This window comes from Eretmochelys imbricata, chromosome 4, assembly GCF_965152235.1.
Source record: "Eretmochelys imbricata isolate rEreImb1 chromosome 4, rEreImb1.hap1, whole genome shotgun sequence".
NCBI lineage: Eukaryota > Metazoa > Chordata > Testudines > Cheloniidae > Eretmochelys > Eretmochelys imbricata.
This window is the reverse complement of record NC_135575.1, coordinates 76340758-76360324: the sequence shown is the minus strand read 5'-3', so window position 1 is coordinate 76360324 and position 19567 is coordinate 76340758. Positions and strand designations below refer to the sequence as shown.

Sequence of the window (19567 nt, the reverse complement as noted above, 5' to 3'; positions counted from 1 at the left end):
TGATCTTTAACTATTCATGGTAAATAGGCCCAATGGTCTGTGATGGGATGTTAGATGGGGTGGGATCTGAGTTACTACAGAGAATTCTTTCCTGGGTATCTGGCCGGTGAATCTTGCCCACATGCTCAGGGATCAGCTGATCGCCATATTTGGGGTCGGGAAGGAATTTTCCTCTAAGGCAGATAGGAAGAGGCCCTAGGGGGTTTTCGCCTTCCTCTGTAGCATGGGGCACGGGTCACTTGCTGGAGGATTCTCTGCACCTTGAAGTCTTTAAACCATGTTTTGAGGACTTCAATAGCTCAGACATAGGTGAGAAGTTTATTGCAGGAGTGGGTGGGTGAGATTCTGTGGCCTGCATTGTGCAGGAGGTCAGACTAGATGATCATAATGGTCCCTTCTAACCTGAATATCTATGAGTCTATGTATCACTTTCCTAAGTGATGCTAGATTGTTTAGTTCAATTTACTAGGATGGAATTGTGCATTATTTTGTTCTTTTTCTTCAATAACTGATATGCCATTGGGTACACTATAAAATTCCATAGGGTTATCTTTTGAAGTAGACAAGAGCGTATTGAATTGGAAATGATAGAATGCACAGGTATATAAAAAATGTGATGTACCTCTGAACTGGAATTTACTTGCGCACACACATTGGATAACTTCACTACCCAGTGGCAGCCATTAAGTATGATCCCGTGAAATCACCTTCCCACTACTTGCACCCTTCCTTGGCCCCAGTCATATCTTACATTGAAACATCAGATAAGGCAGCTTTAAATTTTTAAATTAAATGCCATCATATTCAAAGTGACTGACTGAAAAATTGCTACCTTCTTACCCAACAGATCTGCTTCCTGTATGTACTCATCTCAGTGAAGTAAACAGAGAGAGAGATTTTAGTGCTTTTTTGCTTCTGTACTTCACTGTAGAGCCAATACAGCTGAGAAAAAGGAGAGCCGGATTCTATTCTGGTTCATGCACCATGAGCAGAATTTTTTGTTAGCGAAGGTGCTGATCCTTCAAACGTTTATTACTGCAGTAGTCCCATTGATGTCAGTGAGCAGTGAAGCATCAGCAATGACAGAGCTGCTTATGACTTCAGTGGGATTACTCTGGATAGTTCAACAATACTCTTGTTAATAAATTTGCAGGATTGGTTCTTATATTCCAAATCTGGGATCCTTATTACTGGTAATCATATGAAACAAGAAAAGAAGCCAGTTCGGTTTTCAAATTCCAAACAGAGTTAAATAATAATATTGATGATTGGGCTGCCAGTTAGAAGAAAAAATTTCACTAATTAACAGAGTAATTATGATATGGAAATAATTGAGAAACTGTAATTTTAAACCCCATAATGCCATGTTTAACATTATTTTAAAACCTTTTTTGCACGGGAAGATGATTCAGCTCTTAAGTCAGATATCAGACTCACAAGCATTGCTCTGCCATTACTGATCCTTTGCAAATTCAGGGCAAGATAATAATTGTTGATTGTATTCAATGGAGCTACTCATAGTAGAAGGACTATGCCTGGTAGTAAATGTTTTCAGGAATGGATCCTGAACAACTAATAGGGACACAGCAGTGAAATGAGGATTTACACATGGATGGATTTAAGTGGCATGCCGCAACTTCTGTTAAACTTTAACATGGGGAGGAGTGCTACCCATGACCCATATTATACGTAACTGAGGGTAGGCTTTCCTCAGCCTAGCCCGAAGGTCTCAGTTTGCTTTGAGTCCAAGCATACTCCTTTCCCCTCTACCAGGGGTCAGAGTGCAGAAGGGTGGGGACCTTGCCTATGAAGGCAACAAGGTATAACCTCAGTCTGTGAAGGCCAAATGCCACTCTATTCCATGAGCCCAAGGCCATCACTAAAATCCAAGGTGTTTTACCTCTGAGAATCATAGAATCATAGAATATCAGGGTTGGAAGGGACCTCAGGAGGTCATCTAGTCCAACCCCCTGCTCAAAAGCAGGACCCATCCCCAATTAAATCATCCCAGCCAGGGCTTTGTCAAGCCTGACCTTAAAAACTTCTAAGGAAGGAGATTCCACCACCTCCCTAGGCAACACATTCCAGTGTTTCACCACCCTCCTAGTGAAAAAGTTTTTCCTAATATCCAACCTAAACCTCCCCCACTGCAACTTGAGACCATTACTCCTTGTCCTGTCCTCTTCCACCACTGAGAATAGTCTAGAACCACCCTCTCTGGAACCACCTCTCAGGTAGTTGAAAGCAGCTATCAAATCCCCCCTCATTCTTCTCTTCCGCAGACTAAACAATCCCAGTTCTCTCAGCCTCTCCTCATAAGTCATGTGTTCCAGACCCCTAATCATTTTTGTTGCCCTTCGCTGGACTCTCTCCAATTTATCCACATCCTTCTTGTAGTATGGGGCCCAAAACTGGACACAGTACTCCAGATGAGGCCTCACCAATGTGGAATAGCGGGGGACGATCACGTCCCTCGATCTGCTCGCTATGCCCCTACTTATACATCCCAAAATGCCATTGGCCTTCTTGGCAATATTAAGGGCACACTGCTGACTCATATCCAGCTTCTCGTCCACTGTCATCCCTAGGTCCTTTTCCGCAGAACTGCTGCCTAGCCATTCGATCCCTAGTCTGTAGCTGTGCATTGGGTTCTTCCGTCCTAAGTGCAGAACCCTGCACTTATCCTTATTGAACCTCATCAGATTTCTTTTGGCCCAATCCTCCAATTTGTCTAGGTCCCTCTGTATACTATCCCTCCCCTCCAGCGTATCTACCACTCCTCCCAGTTTAGTATCATCCGCAAATTTGCTGAGAGTGCAATCCACACCATCCTCCAGATCATTTATGAAGATATTGAGCAAAACCGGCCCCAGGACCGACCCCTGGGGCACTCCACTTGACACCGGCTGCCAACTAGATATGGAGCCATTGATCACTACCCGTTGAGTCCGACAATCTAGCCAACTTTCTACCCACCTTATAGTGCATTCATCCAGCCCATACTTCTTTAACTTGCTGACAAGATACTGTGGGAGACAGTGTCAAAAGCTTTGCTAAAGTGAAGATACAATACATCCACTGCTTTCCTTCATCCACAGAACCAGTAATCTCATCATAGAAGACGATTAGATTAGTCAGGCATGACCTTCCCTTGGTGAATCCATGCTGACTGTTCCTGATCACTTTCCTCTCATGTAAGTGCTTCAGGATTGATTCTTTGAGGACCTGCTCCATGATTTTTCTGGGGACTGAGGTGAGGCTGACTGGCCTGTAGTTCCCAGGATCCTCCTTCTTCCCTTTTTTTAAAGATTGGCACTACATTAGCCTTTTTCCAGTCATCCGGGACTTCCCCCGTTCGCCACGAGTTTTCAAAGATAATGGCCAATGGCTCTGCAATCACAGCCGCCAGTTCCTTTAGCACTCTCGGATACAACTCGTCCGGCCCCATGGACTTGTGCACATCCAGTTTTTCTAAATAGTCCCTAACCACTTCTTTCTCCACAGAGGGCTGGCCATCTATTCCCCATGTTGTGATGCCCAGCGCAGCAGTCTGTGAGCTGACCTTGTTAGTGAAGACAGAGGCAAAAAAATCATTGAGTACATTAGCTTTTTCCACATCCTCTGTCACTAGGTTGCCTCCCTCATTCATTAAGGGGCCCACAGTTTCCTTGGCTTTCTTCTTGTTGCCAACATACCTGAAGAAACCCTTCTTGTTACTCTTAACATCTCTCGCTAGCTGCAGCTCCAGGTGCGATTTGGCCCTCCTAATTTCATTCCTACATGCCTGAGCAATATTTTTATACTCCTCCCTGGTCATATGTCCAACCTTCCACTTCTTGTAAGCTTCTTTTTTATGCTTAAGATCTGCTAGGATTTCACCGTTAAGCCAAGCTGGTCGCCTGCCATATTTACTATTCTTTCGACACATCGGGATGGTTTGTCCCTGTAACCTCAACAGGGATTCCTTGAAATACAGCCAGCTCTCCTGGACTCCTTTCCCCTTCATGTTAGTCCCCCAGGGGATCCTACCCATCCATTCCCTGAGGGAGTCGAAGTCTGCTTTCCTGAAGTCCAGGGTCCGTATCCTGCTGCTTACCTTTCTTCCCTGTGTCAGGATCCTGAACTCAACCAACTCATGGTCACTGCCTCCCAGATTCCCGTCCACTTTTGCTTCCCCTACTAATTCTTCCTGGTTTGTGAGCAGCAGGTCAAGAAAAGCTCCCCCCCAGTTGGCTCCTCTAGCACTTGCACCAGGAAATTGTCCCCTATGCTTTCCAAAAACTTCCTGGATTGTCTATGCACCGCTGTATTGCTCTCCCAGCAGATATCAGGAAAATTAAAGTCACCCATGAGAACCAGGGCATGCGATCTAGTAGCTTCCGCGAGCTGCTGGAAGAAAGTCTCATCCACCTCATCCCCCTGGTCCGGCGGTCTATAGCAGACTCCCACCACTACATCACTCCTGTTGCTCACACTTCTAAATTTAATCCAGAAACACTCAGGTTTTTCTGCAGTTTCGTACTGGAGCTCTGCGCAGTCATACTGCTCCCTTACATACAGTGCTACTCCCCCACCTTTTCTGAATCATTTTATTTTATCCTTTTAACCACACTGGAAACTGGCCACAAGGGGTGCCAGCAACTAGTTTGGTCACACCCCACTCAGCCACTATGTCTGGTATCACAACTCCTGCTTAGACCATTCCCTCACATTCTGTAGCTATATGTTAGTGCCTGTATCGGATATCATCTCTGAAAAATTCAAGCCAGTTGTAGCAGATGCTCACTGCTGGTACTGTCCTCTTTCACTGCCAGCCCTATCAAGTTTCCTCACCCGTGGAGGCAGGTGAGTGCCATTTCTGTGGCTGTCGCAGAATAGAATCTAGCTTATTTTTTTCTTAACACTGAATAGCCAACACAGCGAACAGGAGCAAAAAGCTCTAATAATGTGCCTTTGTCACTAAAAGCAGTAAACAGGTTTCAGATATAGCAGATCTGTCAAGTAAAGAGTTACTTTTTTCCTGGTTGTTGTGAAGGACTATGATGTATATTCAGTTGTACTAAAACGGACATTGTTTTAGATGACATAGTACAAATTCAACAAAAAGCACATTCACTTTTGCATGGCATCTTCCCTCAAGACCTGATGAGCTCCCTTCTCTTTCCTGAGCCCTAATTGGGATTCCTACAAATTATAGGACAGTTAATGAATCTTTGAAAAAAAATGAACTGAAAAAATCTATTAAACCGTTAAAATAACAGCACACACTCCAGCATCACTTAAAAAGTCCTGAATGTAGTCTACTTCTTCCCAAGTGATTGAGTCTTTGTTTTTATCATAGTTTAGTCTGTTAATATATTTTGATTGTCACACAATATTTTTTTTCTTTTTCAGGCCCTCCAGTTAATGTCACATGTAACATATTTATAAACAGCTTTGGATCCATTGCAGAGACAACCATGGTAAGGCACTTTACCTCAGAAAACATTTAAAATGCAACTTAAAGTAACTCAAAGAACTGAACAAGAAGTTAGGTCTTATTTTAGTTTGGAACTAAACTGAGGAGGAAATCATTTTTGTTATGGTTAAAATCAATAAATAGAATATTTAACTTAATAGTTGGTTTATCTGGTAGAAAATCCATCATTTTACAGTTACCAGGATGAAGAATGCACTTGTGAGGGCCAACAGAGATGCTTTTCATATCTTCTGTGATAGCTGTAATGAAATTTCATAATATGTGATTTTTTTTTAACTTTTGAATTAAAAAGTTTATTTTCTATGGTATTTTACCTTTCTAATAGCACAATTTATGGATCTAATAACTTTGTTAGTTATATGTTATTGTTCCATTTTATATAACAGATGGGGGCATACATTTTACATGATGAATGTCTTTATTTTCAGTAAAGTATTATTTACTATAAATGAAATGTAGCACTAATGTATAGACTACACAAAAGAAAATCAAATATTAAGACTCCAGTCCACCAGAAAAATATCCATAGCTGTCTGAACACTGAAAGCCTTAGAAGGCTATGGCAGCTGGTGACACAGTAAACTGATCTTTCAGGTAGAAAGCTACCTTAATGTTGTGGCTTCTGATGGGAAATTGGGAGCACTTTCTATGAATGTGCATCCTATGCAGATTGAAGAGGTTTCAAGGGCCAGCAGCCAAAGAGACTTATTTGGGTTGAACAGGGGGATAATACAGTGCTTAATTTGTAATGAAAGAGATGGGGGGGGGTAGGGTTCAAGCAATTTTTTTTACTTTCATAACTGATGTGGCAAGCCCAGAGATGCCAGGGCTATAAACTGCCAAACCTAGAGGTGTCAGGGCTCAACCCTGGCACAAATTAAGCACCAGGATTATTTAATCTTTAGCTGCTGTGGAGAAGTACTCAGGCATATCTCTCTTTAGCAGCTCAGAGGGCGAATTTGGGGGAAGCCATGGGACAGGTAGACTTATGTCTAGTAAGCAAGCAAACTATACAAACTCATTGGGGCTAACCTCCCTGCGAAAGGAGATGTTCAGCAGACTGCAGCTGCTACTATATACAGTAGTAGTCACAAATTAGGAGGTGGGAAGGACAAATCCACTCTTCAGGAGCTGTTTGCTTGGACTTTCCAGAGGAAATGAGAATTTAGCCCTTAAATTTCAGTGAAATTTGGCTTCTGAGAGGTTTTTACCTAAAAGAAAAATGTGAGAAAAGAATGAAAATAACTTTGGAAGTCACACTAAGTGCTTTCCCATTTCTTTCATTTATGTATGTATCATATTACAAACACTGACAGCCATTTAGAGGCTACCAAACATTTCTAGAAAATTTACACCTGTTAATGAACTTGACATCTTTTGTGTTGGCGTATACACAGAAATGCTTTTATTTAATGTCAGTTCAGAGAGCAGGATGGTCTACTGTACTGATTGCAGGCCTGGGAGCCAAAACCATGTGCATTTAATCTCAGCTTGGTCACTGATTTGCTATGTGGCCTTGCCAAGTCTATTTCATTCTCCATGCCTGACTTTTCACATTTGTAGAATGAGGTACAGATGTAGCAGAGGTACAGATCGATTGATGTTTTTAAAGCCCTTTTGAAAAGATAGAACACTATGTAATTTCCAGTGCAGTTACACACATTCTAATATAATGACAAACATATACTGCTTTTGATCCATGGACAGAAACACCACTGAAAGCTATGGCAATTCTATGGGTAGACTGAGTGCAGTATGTGGACTTTAGACAAGCCAACTTTTATCCAGAAAATGCCACTAAATTTGGGGCCAGATTTATGCCCTAAGAAAGAGTGTTCGCAAAGCACACAATCCCTGGATAGGGTGTGTTTAGGCAAGGGGAGGACCATTACTTCTCCTACCCATAGTGTGCTGGCAGGGTGGTGGGGAGAGGAACTGGCTACACCACTTTACAGGTAGCAAGTGATACTGCCTCTATAAGCCTCACTGTGCCCAGAAGGCATCAGGGCCCCAATCCAACAAAATACATAAGTGTGTGCCTATTTTTAAGAATGGGATTAGAGCTTCTATTGGCATAAGATCTCCTCCTCAGCATTTGGCTTCTGAAAGTGTTCACTGCTCATTGTGCTTCCCTGGCTCTCGAAAGCCAAAACTGAATCTTAAATGAAAACATGGTCAGATTTGTTTCACGTACCTTGGACTCGTAATTCCCATTTTAACCATTTTGTCTCCATTATTAAGTTACTTTCGCGTTGTAAAAGGTTATAGTCCGCTACCAAAGAAGATGATGATACATTTTGCTCTGTTACCACCTTGGAAAGAGGTTAGTTAAAATAATTAAAACCTACAAATAATATTTAACCTTAGCTCTAATGATCTTTGAAAGACAGCTTCTAGATAGGAAAATAGTGATCTGTACACGTTGTTCCCAGGCAAAATGAGTGCCAATAAATAATACACACTTATCATGGCATGGCATAAATAGATCAGAGTCACATACATTATAAATATAGGAAATTCCAAAGCATTGTCAGCATCATGGTATAGTATTTATTAACTTTTTTAGTAATGCCATCTGCAAACATGTTAAGGCTGCACAAAAAACTGCAACCTAGATTACATAGAAACTGGTGATACTCCATAATACTGGTAATTTGTTTGTAACTTATGCACTGATGCTGCTCAGAGAAGACTTTTACTTATGGTCAGTAGTTGTTAAACTCTGTTGGAATGAAATCAGTCATTTTAAAATATGAGCACTCACACATGACTTTATTTGTGACCTGTGATGATGAACAGCGATAATGAACAGCTCTTGAATACTAGGACAGTGTTTATATCTTAACGTTACAATAATAACATCTGGCATTTTATTACAAACTGGATTTTTTTTTTTATGGAACTGTGTTGAATAGGAGTCATCTTACAGTATTTTACTACAGTATTTGTTGTTTGTTCTGTCCAAGTTATGTGAAACACATCTGACCAGTTACCTTCTTCTTGGTATTTATTTTAAATCATGATGTATACAGACAATTTAGAGGCCTGTAACCACAATGTCCAAAATTGTATTCAAGTATTTCTTTCCAATCTTTGCATAAAGAATTTTAAGAGAAAAATTAAATACAAATTAGGAAAGTCATTAATTGATATCTGAAAGCATCTCTGGAAATTTAAACCTCTAAATGTATATTAATCTAATGGATTTGTTTTAAAGATATTTGCCTATGTTTACAGGAATTATTTTAGCAATGTGCCTGTAATCTATACTGTATCAATAGACTGGAAATCTATATTGTATCTATGTATTATGGTTTTTAAGGTGATCAAAATCTTTGAGCTCCCTCTGCTGGCGTGGCTATGTATAACACAAGAGACAACTGGTTTAATTCAGGGGTGATGTGTTAGAAACCAGAAGTCTATTTCCATATTCCTTATATCAGTTTTTACACTGTCACTTCCATTGATTTCCTTGAGGTTATATCATGCATGGAGCTGCAGCTAGCAAGAGATGTCAAGAGTAACAAGAAGGGTTTCTTCAGGTATGTTGGCAACAAGAAAGCCAAGGAAAGTGTGGGCCCCTTAATGAATGAGGGAGGCAACCTAGTGACAGAGGATGTGGAAAATGCTAATGTACTCAATGCTTTTATTGCCTCTGTCTTCACTAACAAGGTCAGATCCCAGACTGCTGAGCTGGGCATCACAGCATGGGGAGTAAATGGCCAGCCCTCTGTGGAGAAAGAGGTGGTTAGGGACTATTTAGAAAAGCTGGACGTGCACAAATCCATGGGGCCGGACGAATTGCATCTGAGAGTGCTAAAGGAATTAGCGGCTGTGATTTCAGAGCCATTGGCCATTATCTTTGAAAACCCGTGGCGAACGGGGGAAGTCCCCAGATGACTGGAAAAAGGCTAATGTAATGCCAATCTTTAAAAAAGGGAAGAAGGAGGATCCTGGGAACTACAGGCCAGTCAGCCTCACCTCAGTCCCCGGAAAAATCATGGAGCAGGTCCTCAAAGAATCAATCCTGAAGCACTTACATGAGAGGAAAGTGATCAGGAACAGTCAGCATGGATTCACCAAGGGAAGGTCATGCCTGACTAATCTAATCACCTTCTATGATGAGATTACTGGTTCTGTGGATGAAGGGAAAGCAGTGGATGTATCGTTTCTTGACTTTAGCAAAGCTTTTGACACGTTTCCCACAGTATTCTTGTCAGCAAGTTAAAGAAGTATGGGCTGGATGAATGCACTGTAAGGTGGGTAGAAATTTGGCTAGATTGTCGGGCTCAACGGGTAGTGATCAATGGCTCCATGTCTAGTTGGCAGCCGGTGTCAAGTGGAGTGCCCCAGGGGTCGGTTCTGGAGCTGGTTTTGTTCAATAACTTCATAAATGATCTGGAGGATGGTGTGGATTGCATTCTCAGCAAATTTGCGGATGATACTAAACTAGGAGGAGTGGTAGATACGCTGGAGGGCAGGGATAGGATACAGAGGGACCTAGACAAATTGGAGGATTGGGCCAAAAGAAATCTGATGAGGTTCAATAAGGATAAGTGCAGGGTCCTGCACTTAGGATGGAAGAACCCAATGTACCGCTACAGACTAGGGACCGAATGGCTAGGCAGAAGTTCTAGGACCTAGGGATGATGGTGGACGAGAAGCTGGATATGAGTCAGCAGTGTGCCCTTGTTGCCAAGAAGGCCAATGGCATTTTGGGATGTATAAGTAGGGGCATAGCAAGCAGATCGAGGGACGTGATCGTCCCCCTCTATTCGGCATTGGTGAGGCCTCATCTGGAGTACTGTGTCCAGTTTTGGGCCCCACACTACAAGAAGGATGTGGATAAATTGGAGATAGTCCAGCGAAGGGCAACAAAAATGGTTAGGGATCTGGAACACATGACTTATGAGGAGAGGCTGAGGGAACTGGGATTGTTTAGTCTGCAGAAGAGAAGAATGGGGGGGGATTTGATAGCTGATTTCAACTAGCTGAGAGGTGGTTCCAGAGAGGATGGTTCTAGACTATTCTCAGTGGTAGAAGAGGACAGGACAAGGAGTAATGGTCTCAAGTTGCAGTGGGGGAGGTTTAGGTTGGATATTAGGAAAAACTTTTTCACTAGGAGGGTGGTGAAACGCTGGAATGCGTTACCTAGGGTGGTGGTAGAATCTCCTTCCTTAGAAGTTTTTAAGGTCAGGCTTGACAAAGCCCTGGCTAGGATGATTTAATTGGGGATTGGTCCTGCTTTGAGCAGGGGGTTGGACTAGATGACCTCCTGAGGTCCCTTCCAACCCTGATATTCTACGATTCAATGATCAGATTTACCTGGGTGTGAAATGAATATCTGGCTTCTTTACACTCAGGTAGGTTCTGCAAGACCAGTGGATCCCCTTGGACTGATATGCAAGGGAATCTAAGGAGCCAGAAGGTGTAAGTGAAAGAACTGGGTATGAGTTAAAGTAGGCTACCTTGTTACAGCTCCAGTTAGTTGCTTTGACTTTACACTCATATCTTTTACTCCCTTAGAATGTGAGTTAAAGTCATGTGGACTCACATTCCTGGTCATTTCAGTCTCAGCGAGCCAAAATGAAAGATTATTTTTAAAGGCGGGAGTGTACATTACATGTAGGTAAGAAGGCATGAGTCTAACTGAGTCTAAGGGAGCCTAAGTTGGTGTAACATACATTGGTTTAACAAAGGTCTAATTGGAACTCACTCTAGACAGACTTTTTCAGACTTGTATATGAATATGGTCAAATATTGCCATTTGTTTGTGTATTGTTTGTGCATTGGGCCCAGTCCTGGTACCAGACTCATAGAAGTATACTGACTTATACCAGCTGAGGATTTAGTCCCTGACATATATTACTCATCAAGACTCCCATCAATAAGAGCTTTGCCTGGGCAGGGAGGGAATGAGAAATGATTAAGGACTTCCAAATTTGGCCCATTGTTTGATTAAAAATAAATAAACAAAACAAACAAACAAACATGGCCCCACCATTTGTATTCCTTATTGTGTGATCCAGGAATTTTAGAAGCGAAGCAATGATAGCAATAGGCAAAAATATTTCAAAATAAAAATATTCTTTCTAGATTTAGAAGCACAAGATACTATAAGCATTTTATAATTCAATCCCATTAATTTATCTAATTGTCTAAACACTTCATGATTGGAAATTAAAACGAAATGGATTTAATTCAATGTATTAAATTAAGAGCAGGTGTTTGTTCTTAAAATACACAATAGTAGCATGTCTTCTGTGGTATTCTGCAGTTCTGGCCATTGCGCCTTTATAGGTTTGTGCAACTCAGACTTAAATATGACTTAAAGGCTTGATCTTGCATGGTTCTGAGCACTGTAGCCCTCATCTAACAAAGCACTTAAGCACATGTTTAATTTCACGAATGCGATGCGTCAATGGACTGTCCATATGCTTAACGTTAAAACATATACATAAGTGGTTTGCTGGCTTAGGGCCAGAGTGCTCAGAATCTTGCAGGATTGAGTGCTGGGAGGCTAAAAAGTTTTAGTACAGTTTAATTTACTCGTTGGCAACAACTCTTAAAAGATAATGGAGTGTCCATACCATCCATAGTGTCCATACTATTCCTGTTCGTACACAAAGTTTCTCATGATAGCAGGCTAAGATATATCAAGATACTTTTAAAGGGATGTAACACAATTTAATGTACAGCAATCAGAAGTGCCCAGCTAAAAATTAAAAGTGATTATTCAGTTTCAGTTTAAAGAATGAGGGTGGCCTCATCATTGACATTTCTGGTTTTGAGTTTCAGAGAAGGAATGTGCTAAGTGGATGAAGCAAAGACTAGCAAATATTGTGTAGCTGGTTATAGGGAAGAGAAGTAAGCCAGCATCAATTAATCTCATTTAGCACTTGAGAATATGATTGACCAAAAAGAAGAGAGTTTTCACCAAATTTCTTAAAGGATTTTAAAGGTCAAGAAGACCACATTGATATTAGCACAGAAATAAGCTAAAATATTTCTAAGTGAACTAACTATACATATGCTAAGAGTGCACTGACACAGACTCTTGGAAAGAGGTCTAATGGCAAATGCCATCAAGGCAGCTAATTATCCTTAAAGAATCTCTCTCTCTTGCTTATTCCTGCCAACTTCTGGTCATGGGTATTTCTTGAGTCTGGCTGCAAATAGGAATGCAGTCAGACTATGGGTAGGAATTGGGTGAGCTGCCTTTTTTACTGCTAGCAGTACCTTCCGTTAAAGCCTGGCATATTATATAGACAAAAGCAAGATGTGCTTTTCACCCACACTAAAAAAACATTGTGTACCATGTTTTTTGACCAGTCAACATTACGTCATCTGTTATCCACTTCTTTGGTTTAATCAGCCTGACCTTCTTATAGCTGAGCATATCTATTTCTGCCATATTCTGCCATGGGATTGTCTTAAAACAGAATGCTTGATGGCAATATTCCCTTATATGTATGTAATGATACTCGTGGTAGGTTTCCCAGATTTTCGGTACAATAGAACCTGTTGAGTTGGTAACCACTAGTGTCTGTGAAATGAGTCTTCCTTTGGCGGAAACATGTACAACATTACACCTAACAGATCCCTTAATTTGTTAGTGTTTACAGTGAATAATGCAGAATAGTCTAGTTTGCACATTTTAGATCACAGTTCCCATAACCTGAAATACAGGTCACCTTCCAGATTCAACATGGTATAGAACTGCCTTTAATTCTTCCTTTCCTGCACTCTGATAATTAAATCTTTCCCTTCTAGAAGGGCAAATAGAAACATCACTTCTGCAATCTACAGTTTGATCTTGCACTAGGTTTGAAATTTGTGCTATTTATCTTTTCGTATTCTGTATCATGATCCTGCTTTTACAGTCCTTAGCCTAGGTCACTGAGTCAGATGCAGACAAAGGTCTTTCAAATTCTACTGGGCCAGCAGCTGCTCAATTTGTTACATGAACAGATTAATCTGTGCAAATCCTCTTGCTGAACCTGCATTCTAATCTGCCAGTTTCATTTTATCTTCCTTTTCCATACAAGACATATCACACACACTTCACATATATAAGGAAAAAGTGTCTAAAAATGCACTCATCTTCTACTTCAAAAAATGTGCACATTAATTAAGATGCCACAACAAATGGGTGTTAATCTAATTTGCAGTCAGATTAGGGCACTCTTAAATTTGTTGTTTTTTAAAGGATGAAATGGGAAACATTCTTTCTATCTAGAAAAGTTGAACTGTGAGGTTTCTAGTAAAAATATGGAAAAATTTGTAATTAGGGGTTTTCCCCAAAATTTTGCCTTCACTACCATAGTAGTTGCAACAGTGAGAGCTAATATATAGTATTTGTATTCTACACTGGGGTTTACATTTTTAATTCATAGAATCTCAGGGTTGGAAGGGACCTCAGGAGGTCATCTAGTCCAACCCCCTGCTCAAAGCAGGACCAATCCCCAATTTTTGCCCCAGATCCCTAAATGGCCCCCTCAAGGATTGAACTCACAACCCTGCATTTAGCAGGCCAATGTTCAAACCACTGAGCTATCCCTTGAAAGAATCAAACCATATTGACTATATCTTCTTTTTTACATCCTAATAATTTTTATTTTTTCCATCAGATAAGGATTTCAGTAATCATTAATACATCCTTCACATTATTAGTGCATCTGTGCTGTTCTCAGAATTTATGAGTAGAGTAATATGTTTCTTTCACATGGTACCAACGTTCATTTTAAAGACCAACTCCGCACTAAAACATGTTCTGAAATAGTTCCCTCTCTTTAGCAGCAAACACATATTTTTAGATCATCTTTGAGTTTATCATTGGTACAGTTGCAAACTGATCTCCAGAGATGTGATCTGCTGAAAACTAGTTGCTTGGAAAAACTTACAGAATCCCTGCTCTTTTTTCCACTTGCATTCAGCACTGAAAGCAAGCTGGAAAAAAATGGCACTTTTCTCATTTGTCCAACCTCCACCTAACTAGTATTTTTACTTCTTCAGTTTTGTCTTATGGGATTAGTCACTTTCCCAGTTTCTTCCTCTGATTTATTCAAACCTGATTTAGCCAAATATTTCATATGGGCTCAAATATTCTAGAGGTTATATCTAAGGACTTAATCCTGTAAAGTGTTCAGCACCCTCAACTCCCATTAACTGTAGTGGGAATAGTGGGTGGGCTAGCATCTCTTTTGGGCTGAGTGCCTTTTCAAGGGGTTAGACCTTAAGAAAAAGAAATGTTGAGCCCATAAGAATAAAAAAAGGCACACATTTTTCTAATGCACAAGTTCTCAGTTGCTGCATTCATTAAATTGGTGAACATAATAGCTTTAAAGAATAGAAGGGAGAGAGCTTGAGCATCAATAATGTTTTCATAAATTCTGAGTTTTTCTAACTCCACGTACAACTAGATAAAGGTTCATGTCTGTTTTCCTGGTTGCTCCCAACTTAGATTTGTACTTAAGTTAATGAAGAATAATGCTATAATGTGTGTGCTCAAGCTAGGGGAGAATAACGATACATGGATGATACCATTAATATCTAAAAAGGCCAAGCTAGAAAGTGAAATAGATATAGCAAACAAATTATATGCCTTCTCTGTGAATTGTTTTTTTTATTTCACCTGTAGGATTTAAAGATCTAGAGCGGTAAATGTGTGTTTTCCATTATTAATTAGCATTAAAGAAGAAAGGTGTCCAGTGGTTAGGTGCCCTAACCTAGCACTTGAGAATCCTGAGGTAAAATCCTCACTGTGCCCCAGGCTTTCTGCATGATTTTAGGCAACTCATTTAGCCTCTTTGTGCCTCAGTTCTCCATCTGTGAAATTGGGCTCATAGGACTTCCTTGCCTCACAGGGTGCTGTGAGAATAAATACAGTAGAGATCGTGAAACAGCCAGGTACGACAGCGATGGACGCCATATAAGTAACTGAGACAGATGTTACTGAGCAGTACAAAAACATAACATGGGCTTATCCCAGGATTAAATATATCCACCTCTACTGTAAAAAAAATATTTTTCATGTTGCACTAGGACCTTTCTATAATGTTACGTGGTTATACCTTTTCGTTTATCCTGTGCATATCATATTCTGGGATTTGTGGTTATCAGTGCACAACAGGCTAATTCAGTGTATTATCTTGTTTTTGTCTAGCAACTATTTTTATTCTAATATAGATTTATTGTTCTTATTGTATCAAACTGTCAAAACATTCTTTAAATTTATTAATACAATGATACCAGTGTCAAAATTATGTATGTAAAAATGAAAGCCAAAGGAAATGAGTTTTCAGATGTCTTTAGCATAGCTGTCTTTGTGTGTGTGTGTATTTAGCTAATGGGTGTTAATCTCATCTTGACGTATGGGGATTTTTGCCCTTAACTCCTATTAGCATTAGTAGACATTTAAACCCATAAATCTCATCCGTCCAGATAAGAATATACCTTTTGGCTTTCATTTTTGCATGAACCTACAATTTACCGAAACTCCATTAACACAAAAAGCTACAGTATTTTAGAGCAATGTTAAAGGTGAATTTAAAAATAAGAAAAGGAAGGACAGGACATTCAGAGACTGTTTCTCTTTCCTTGTGCACGTATGGTGGAAGAGCTTATCAGTGCCTACACTAGATCACAATGAGTATTTATAGAGTGGTCTCTCTGAATTCCCCTCCTCTGATCAGTTTGATTTACCTTAAAATCCAAGTTAAATTTAAAAATAAAGTTATGTCTTCCGTGTCTTCAGTGTACTCTGTTTTGTTAATTTTTGTCTTCTGGATATTCAGTTTCAGTAGCCAGACTGTGTGGAAAAAGATATATAATTTTGGATAAGCTCTGCTTATAATACTTCATGTCAATACATTTTAAAACTTTTGTTTATAATGAGCCCCATACCAAAAAAAAGTAAACATGTTTTTATTTATAGCCATTATAAAAAAGAAAAGTAACAAATGCTATACAAGACCCAGCCCTGGTCTACACTAGGACTTTAGGTCGAATTTAGCAGCGTTAAATCGATGTAAACCTGCACCCGTCCACACGATGAAGCCCTTTATTTCGACTTAAAGGGCTCTTAAAATGGATTTCCTCACTCTACCCCGACAAGTGGATTAGCGCTTAAATCGGCCTTACCGGCTCGAATTTGGGGTACTGCGGACACAATTCGATGGTATTGGCCTCCGGGAGCTATCCCAGAGTGCTCCATTGTGACCGCTCTGGACAGCACTCTCAACTCAGATGCACTGGCCAGGTAGACAGGAAAAGAACCGTGAACTTTTGAATCTCATTTCCTGTTTGGCCAGCGTGGCAAGCTGCAGGTGACCATGCAGAGCTCATCAGCAGAGGTGACCATGATGGAGTCCCAGAATCGCAAAAGAGCTCCAGCATGGACCGAACAGGAGGTACAGGATCTGATCGCTGTTTGGGGAGAGGAATCCGTGCTATTAGAACTCCGTTCCAGTTTTCGAAATGCCAAAACCTTTGTCAAAATCTCCCAGGGCATGAAGGACAGAGGCCATAACAGGGACCCGAAGCAGTGCCGCGTGAAACCTAAGGAGCTGAGGCAAGCCTACCAGAAAACCAGAGAGGCGAACGGCCGCTCCGGGTCAGAGTCCCAAACATGCCGCTTCTATGATGAGCTGCATGCCATTTTAGGGGGTTCAGCCACCACTACCCCAGCCGCGTTGTCTGACTCCTTCAATGGAGATGGAGGCAACACGGAAGCAGGTTTTGGAGACGAAGAAGATGATGAGGATGATGATGATAGCTCACAGCAAGCAAGCGGAGAAACCAGTTTTCCCGACAGCCAGGAAATGTTCCTCATCCTGGACCTGGAACCAGTACCCCCCGAACCCACCCAAGGCTGCTTCCTGGACCCGGCAGGTGGAGAAGGGACCTCCGGTGAGTGTACCTTTTAAAATACTATACATGGTTTAAAAGCAAGCATGTGAAAGGATTACTTTGCCCTGGCATTCACAGCTCTCCTGGATGTACTCCCAAAGCCTTTGCAAAAGGTTTCTGGGGAGGGCAGCCTTATTGTGTCCTTCATGGTAGGACACTTTACCACTCCAGGCCCATAACACGTACTCGGGAATCATTGTACAACAAAGCATTTCAGTGTATGTTTGCTGGCGTTCAAACAACATCCGTTCTTTATCTCTCTGTGTTATCCTCAGGAGAGTGAGATATAATTCATGGTCACCTGGTTCAAATAGAGTGCTTTTCTTCAGGGGACACTCAGAGGAGCCCGTTCCTGCTGGGCTGTTTGCCTGCGGCGAAACAGAAATGTTCCCCGCTGTTAGCCACAGGGAGGGGGGAGGGTTGAGGGGGTAGCCACGAGGTGGGGGAGGCAAAATGCGACCTTGTAACGAAAGCACATGTGCTATGTATGTAATGTTAACAGCAAGGTTTACCCTGAAAGAGTGTAGCCACTGTTTTATAAAATGTGTCTTTTTAAATACTGCTGTCCCTTTTTTTTTTCTCCACCAGCTGCATGTGTTTCAATGATCACAGGATCTTCTCCTTCCCAGCGACTAGTGAAGCTTAGAAAGAAAAAAAAACGCACTCAAGATGAAATGTTCTCCGAGCTCATGCTGTCCTCCCGCACTGACAGAGCACAGACGAATGTGTGGAGGCAAATAATGTCAGAGTGCAGGAAAGCACAAAATGACAGGGAGGAGAGGTGGCGGGCTGAAGAGAGTAAGTGGCGGGCTGAAGACAGGGCTGAAGCTCAAATGTGGCGGCAGTGTGATGAGAGGAGGCAGGATTCAATGCTGAGGCTGCTGGAGGACCAAACCAGTATGCTCCAGTGTATGGTTGAGCTGCAGCAAAGGCATATGGAGCACAGACTGCCACTACAGCCCCTGTGTAACAAACCACCCTCCTCCCCAAGTTCCATAGCCTCCACACCCAGATGCCCAAGAACGCGGTGGGGGGGGCCACCGGCCAACCAGCCACTCCGCCACAGGGGATTGCCCAAAAAAAAGAAAGCTGGCATTCAATAAATTTTAAAGTTGTAAACTTTTAATGTGCTGTGTGGCATTTTCCTTCCCTCCTCCACCACCCCTCCCAGGCTAACTTGGTAGTCATCCCCCTATTTATGTGATGAATGAATAAAGAATGCATGAATGTGAAGGAATAATGACTTTATTGCCTCTGCAAGCGGTGATCGAAGGGAGGAGGGGAGGGTGGTTAGCTTACAGGGAAGTAGAGTGAACCAAGGGGCGGGGGGTTTCATCAAGAAGAAACAAACAGAACTTTCACACCGTAGCCTGGCCAGTCATGAAACTGGTTTTCAAAGCTTCTCTGATGCGTACCCCGCCCTCCTGTGCTCTTCTAACTGCCCTGGTGTCTGGCTGCGCGTAACCAGGCGTAGCCAGGCGATTTGCCTCAACCTCCCACCCTGCCATAAATGTCTCCCCCTTACTCTCACAGATATTGCGGATCACACAGCAAGCAGTAATAACAGTGGGAATATTGGTTTCACTGAGGTCTAAGCAAGTCAGTAAACTGCCCCAGCGTGCCTTTAAATGTCCAAATGCACATTCTACCACCATTCTGCACTTGCTCAGCCTGTAGTTGAACAGCTCCTGACTACTGTCCAGGCTGCCTGTGTACGGCTTCATGAGCCGTGGCATTAAGGGGTAGGCTGGGTCCCCAAGGATACATATAGGCATTTCAACGTCCCCAACAGTTATTTTCTGGTCTGGGAATAAAGTCCCTTCCTGCAGCTTTTGAAATAGACCAGAGTTCCTGAAGATGCGAGCGTCATGTACCTTTCCCAGCCATCCCATGTTGATGTTGGTGAAACGTCCCTTGTGATCCACCAGAGCTTGCAGCACTATTGAAAAGTACCCCTTGCGGTTTATGTACTCGCCGGCTTGGTGCTCCGGTGCCAAGATATGGGTTCCGCCTATGGCCCCACCACAGTTAGGGAATCCCATTGTAGCAAAGCCATCCACTATGACCTGCACATTTCCCAGGGTCACTACCCTTGATATCAGCAGATCTTTGATTGCGTGGGCTACTTGCATCACAGCAGCCCCAACAGTAGATTTGCCCACTCCAAATTGATTCCCA

At 41.8% G+C, this 19567-nt stretch overlaps 1 protein-coding gene across 1 annotated transcript in view; it reads left to right on the top strand.

Annotated features, from left to right (window-relative positions):
* The window catches only part of GLRA3 (glycine receptor alpha 3), a 119845-nt gene that overhangs the window by 8594 nt on the left and 91684 nt on the right, over positions 1 to 19567 (top strand). Inside the window, exon 2 of the mRNA XM_077814515.1 lies at positions 5395 to 5462. Coding sequence (XP_077670641.1) covers positions 5395 to 5462 — 68 coding nt within the window. The remainder of the gene's footprint in view (positions 1 to 5394; positions 5463 to 19567) is intronic.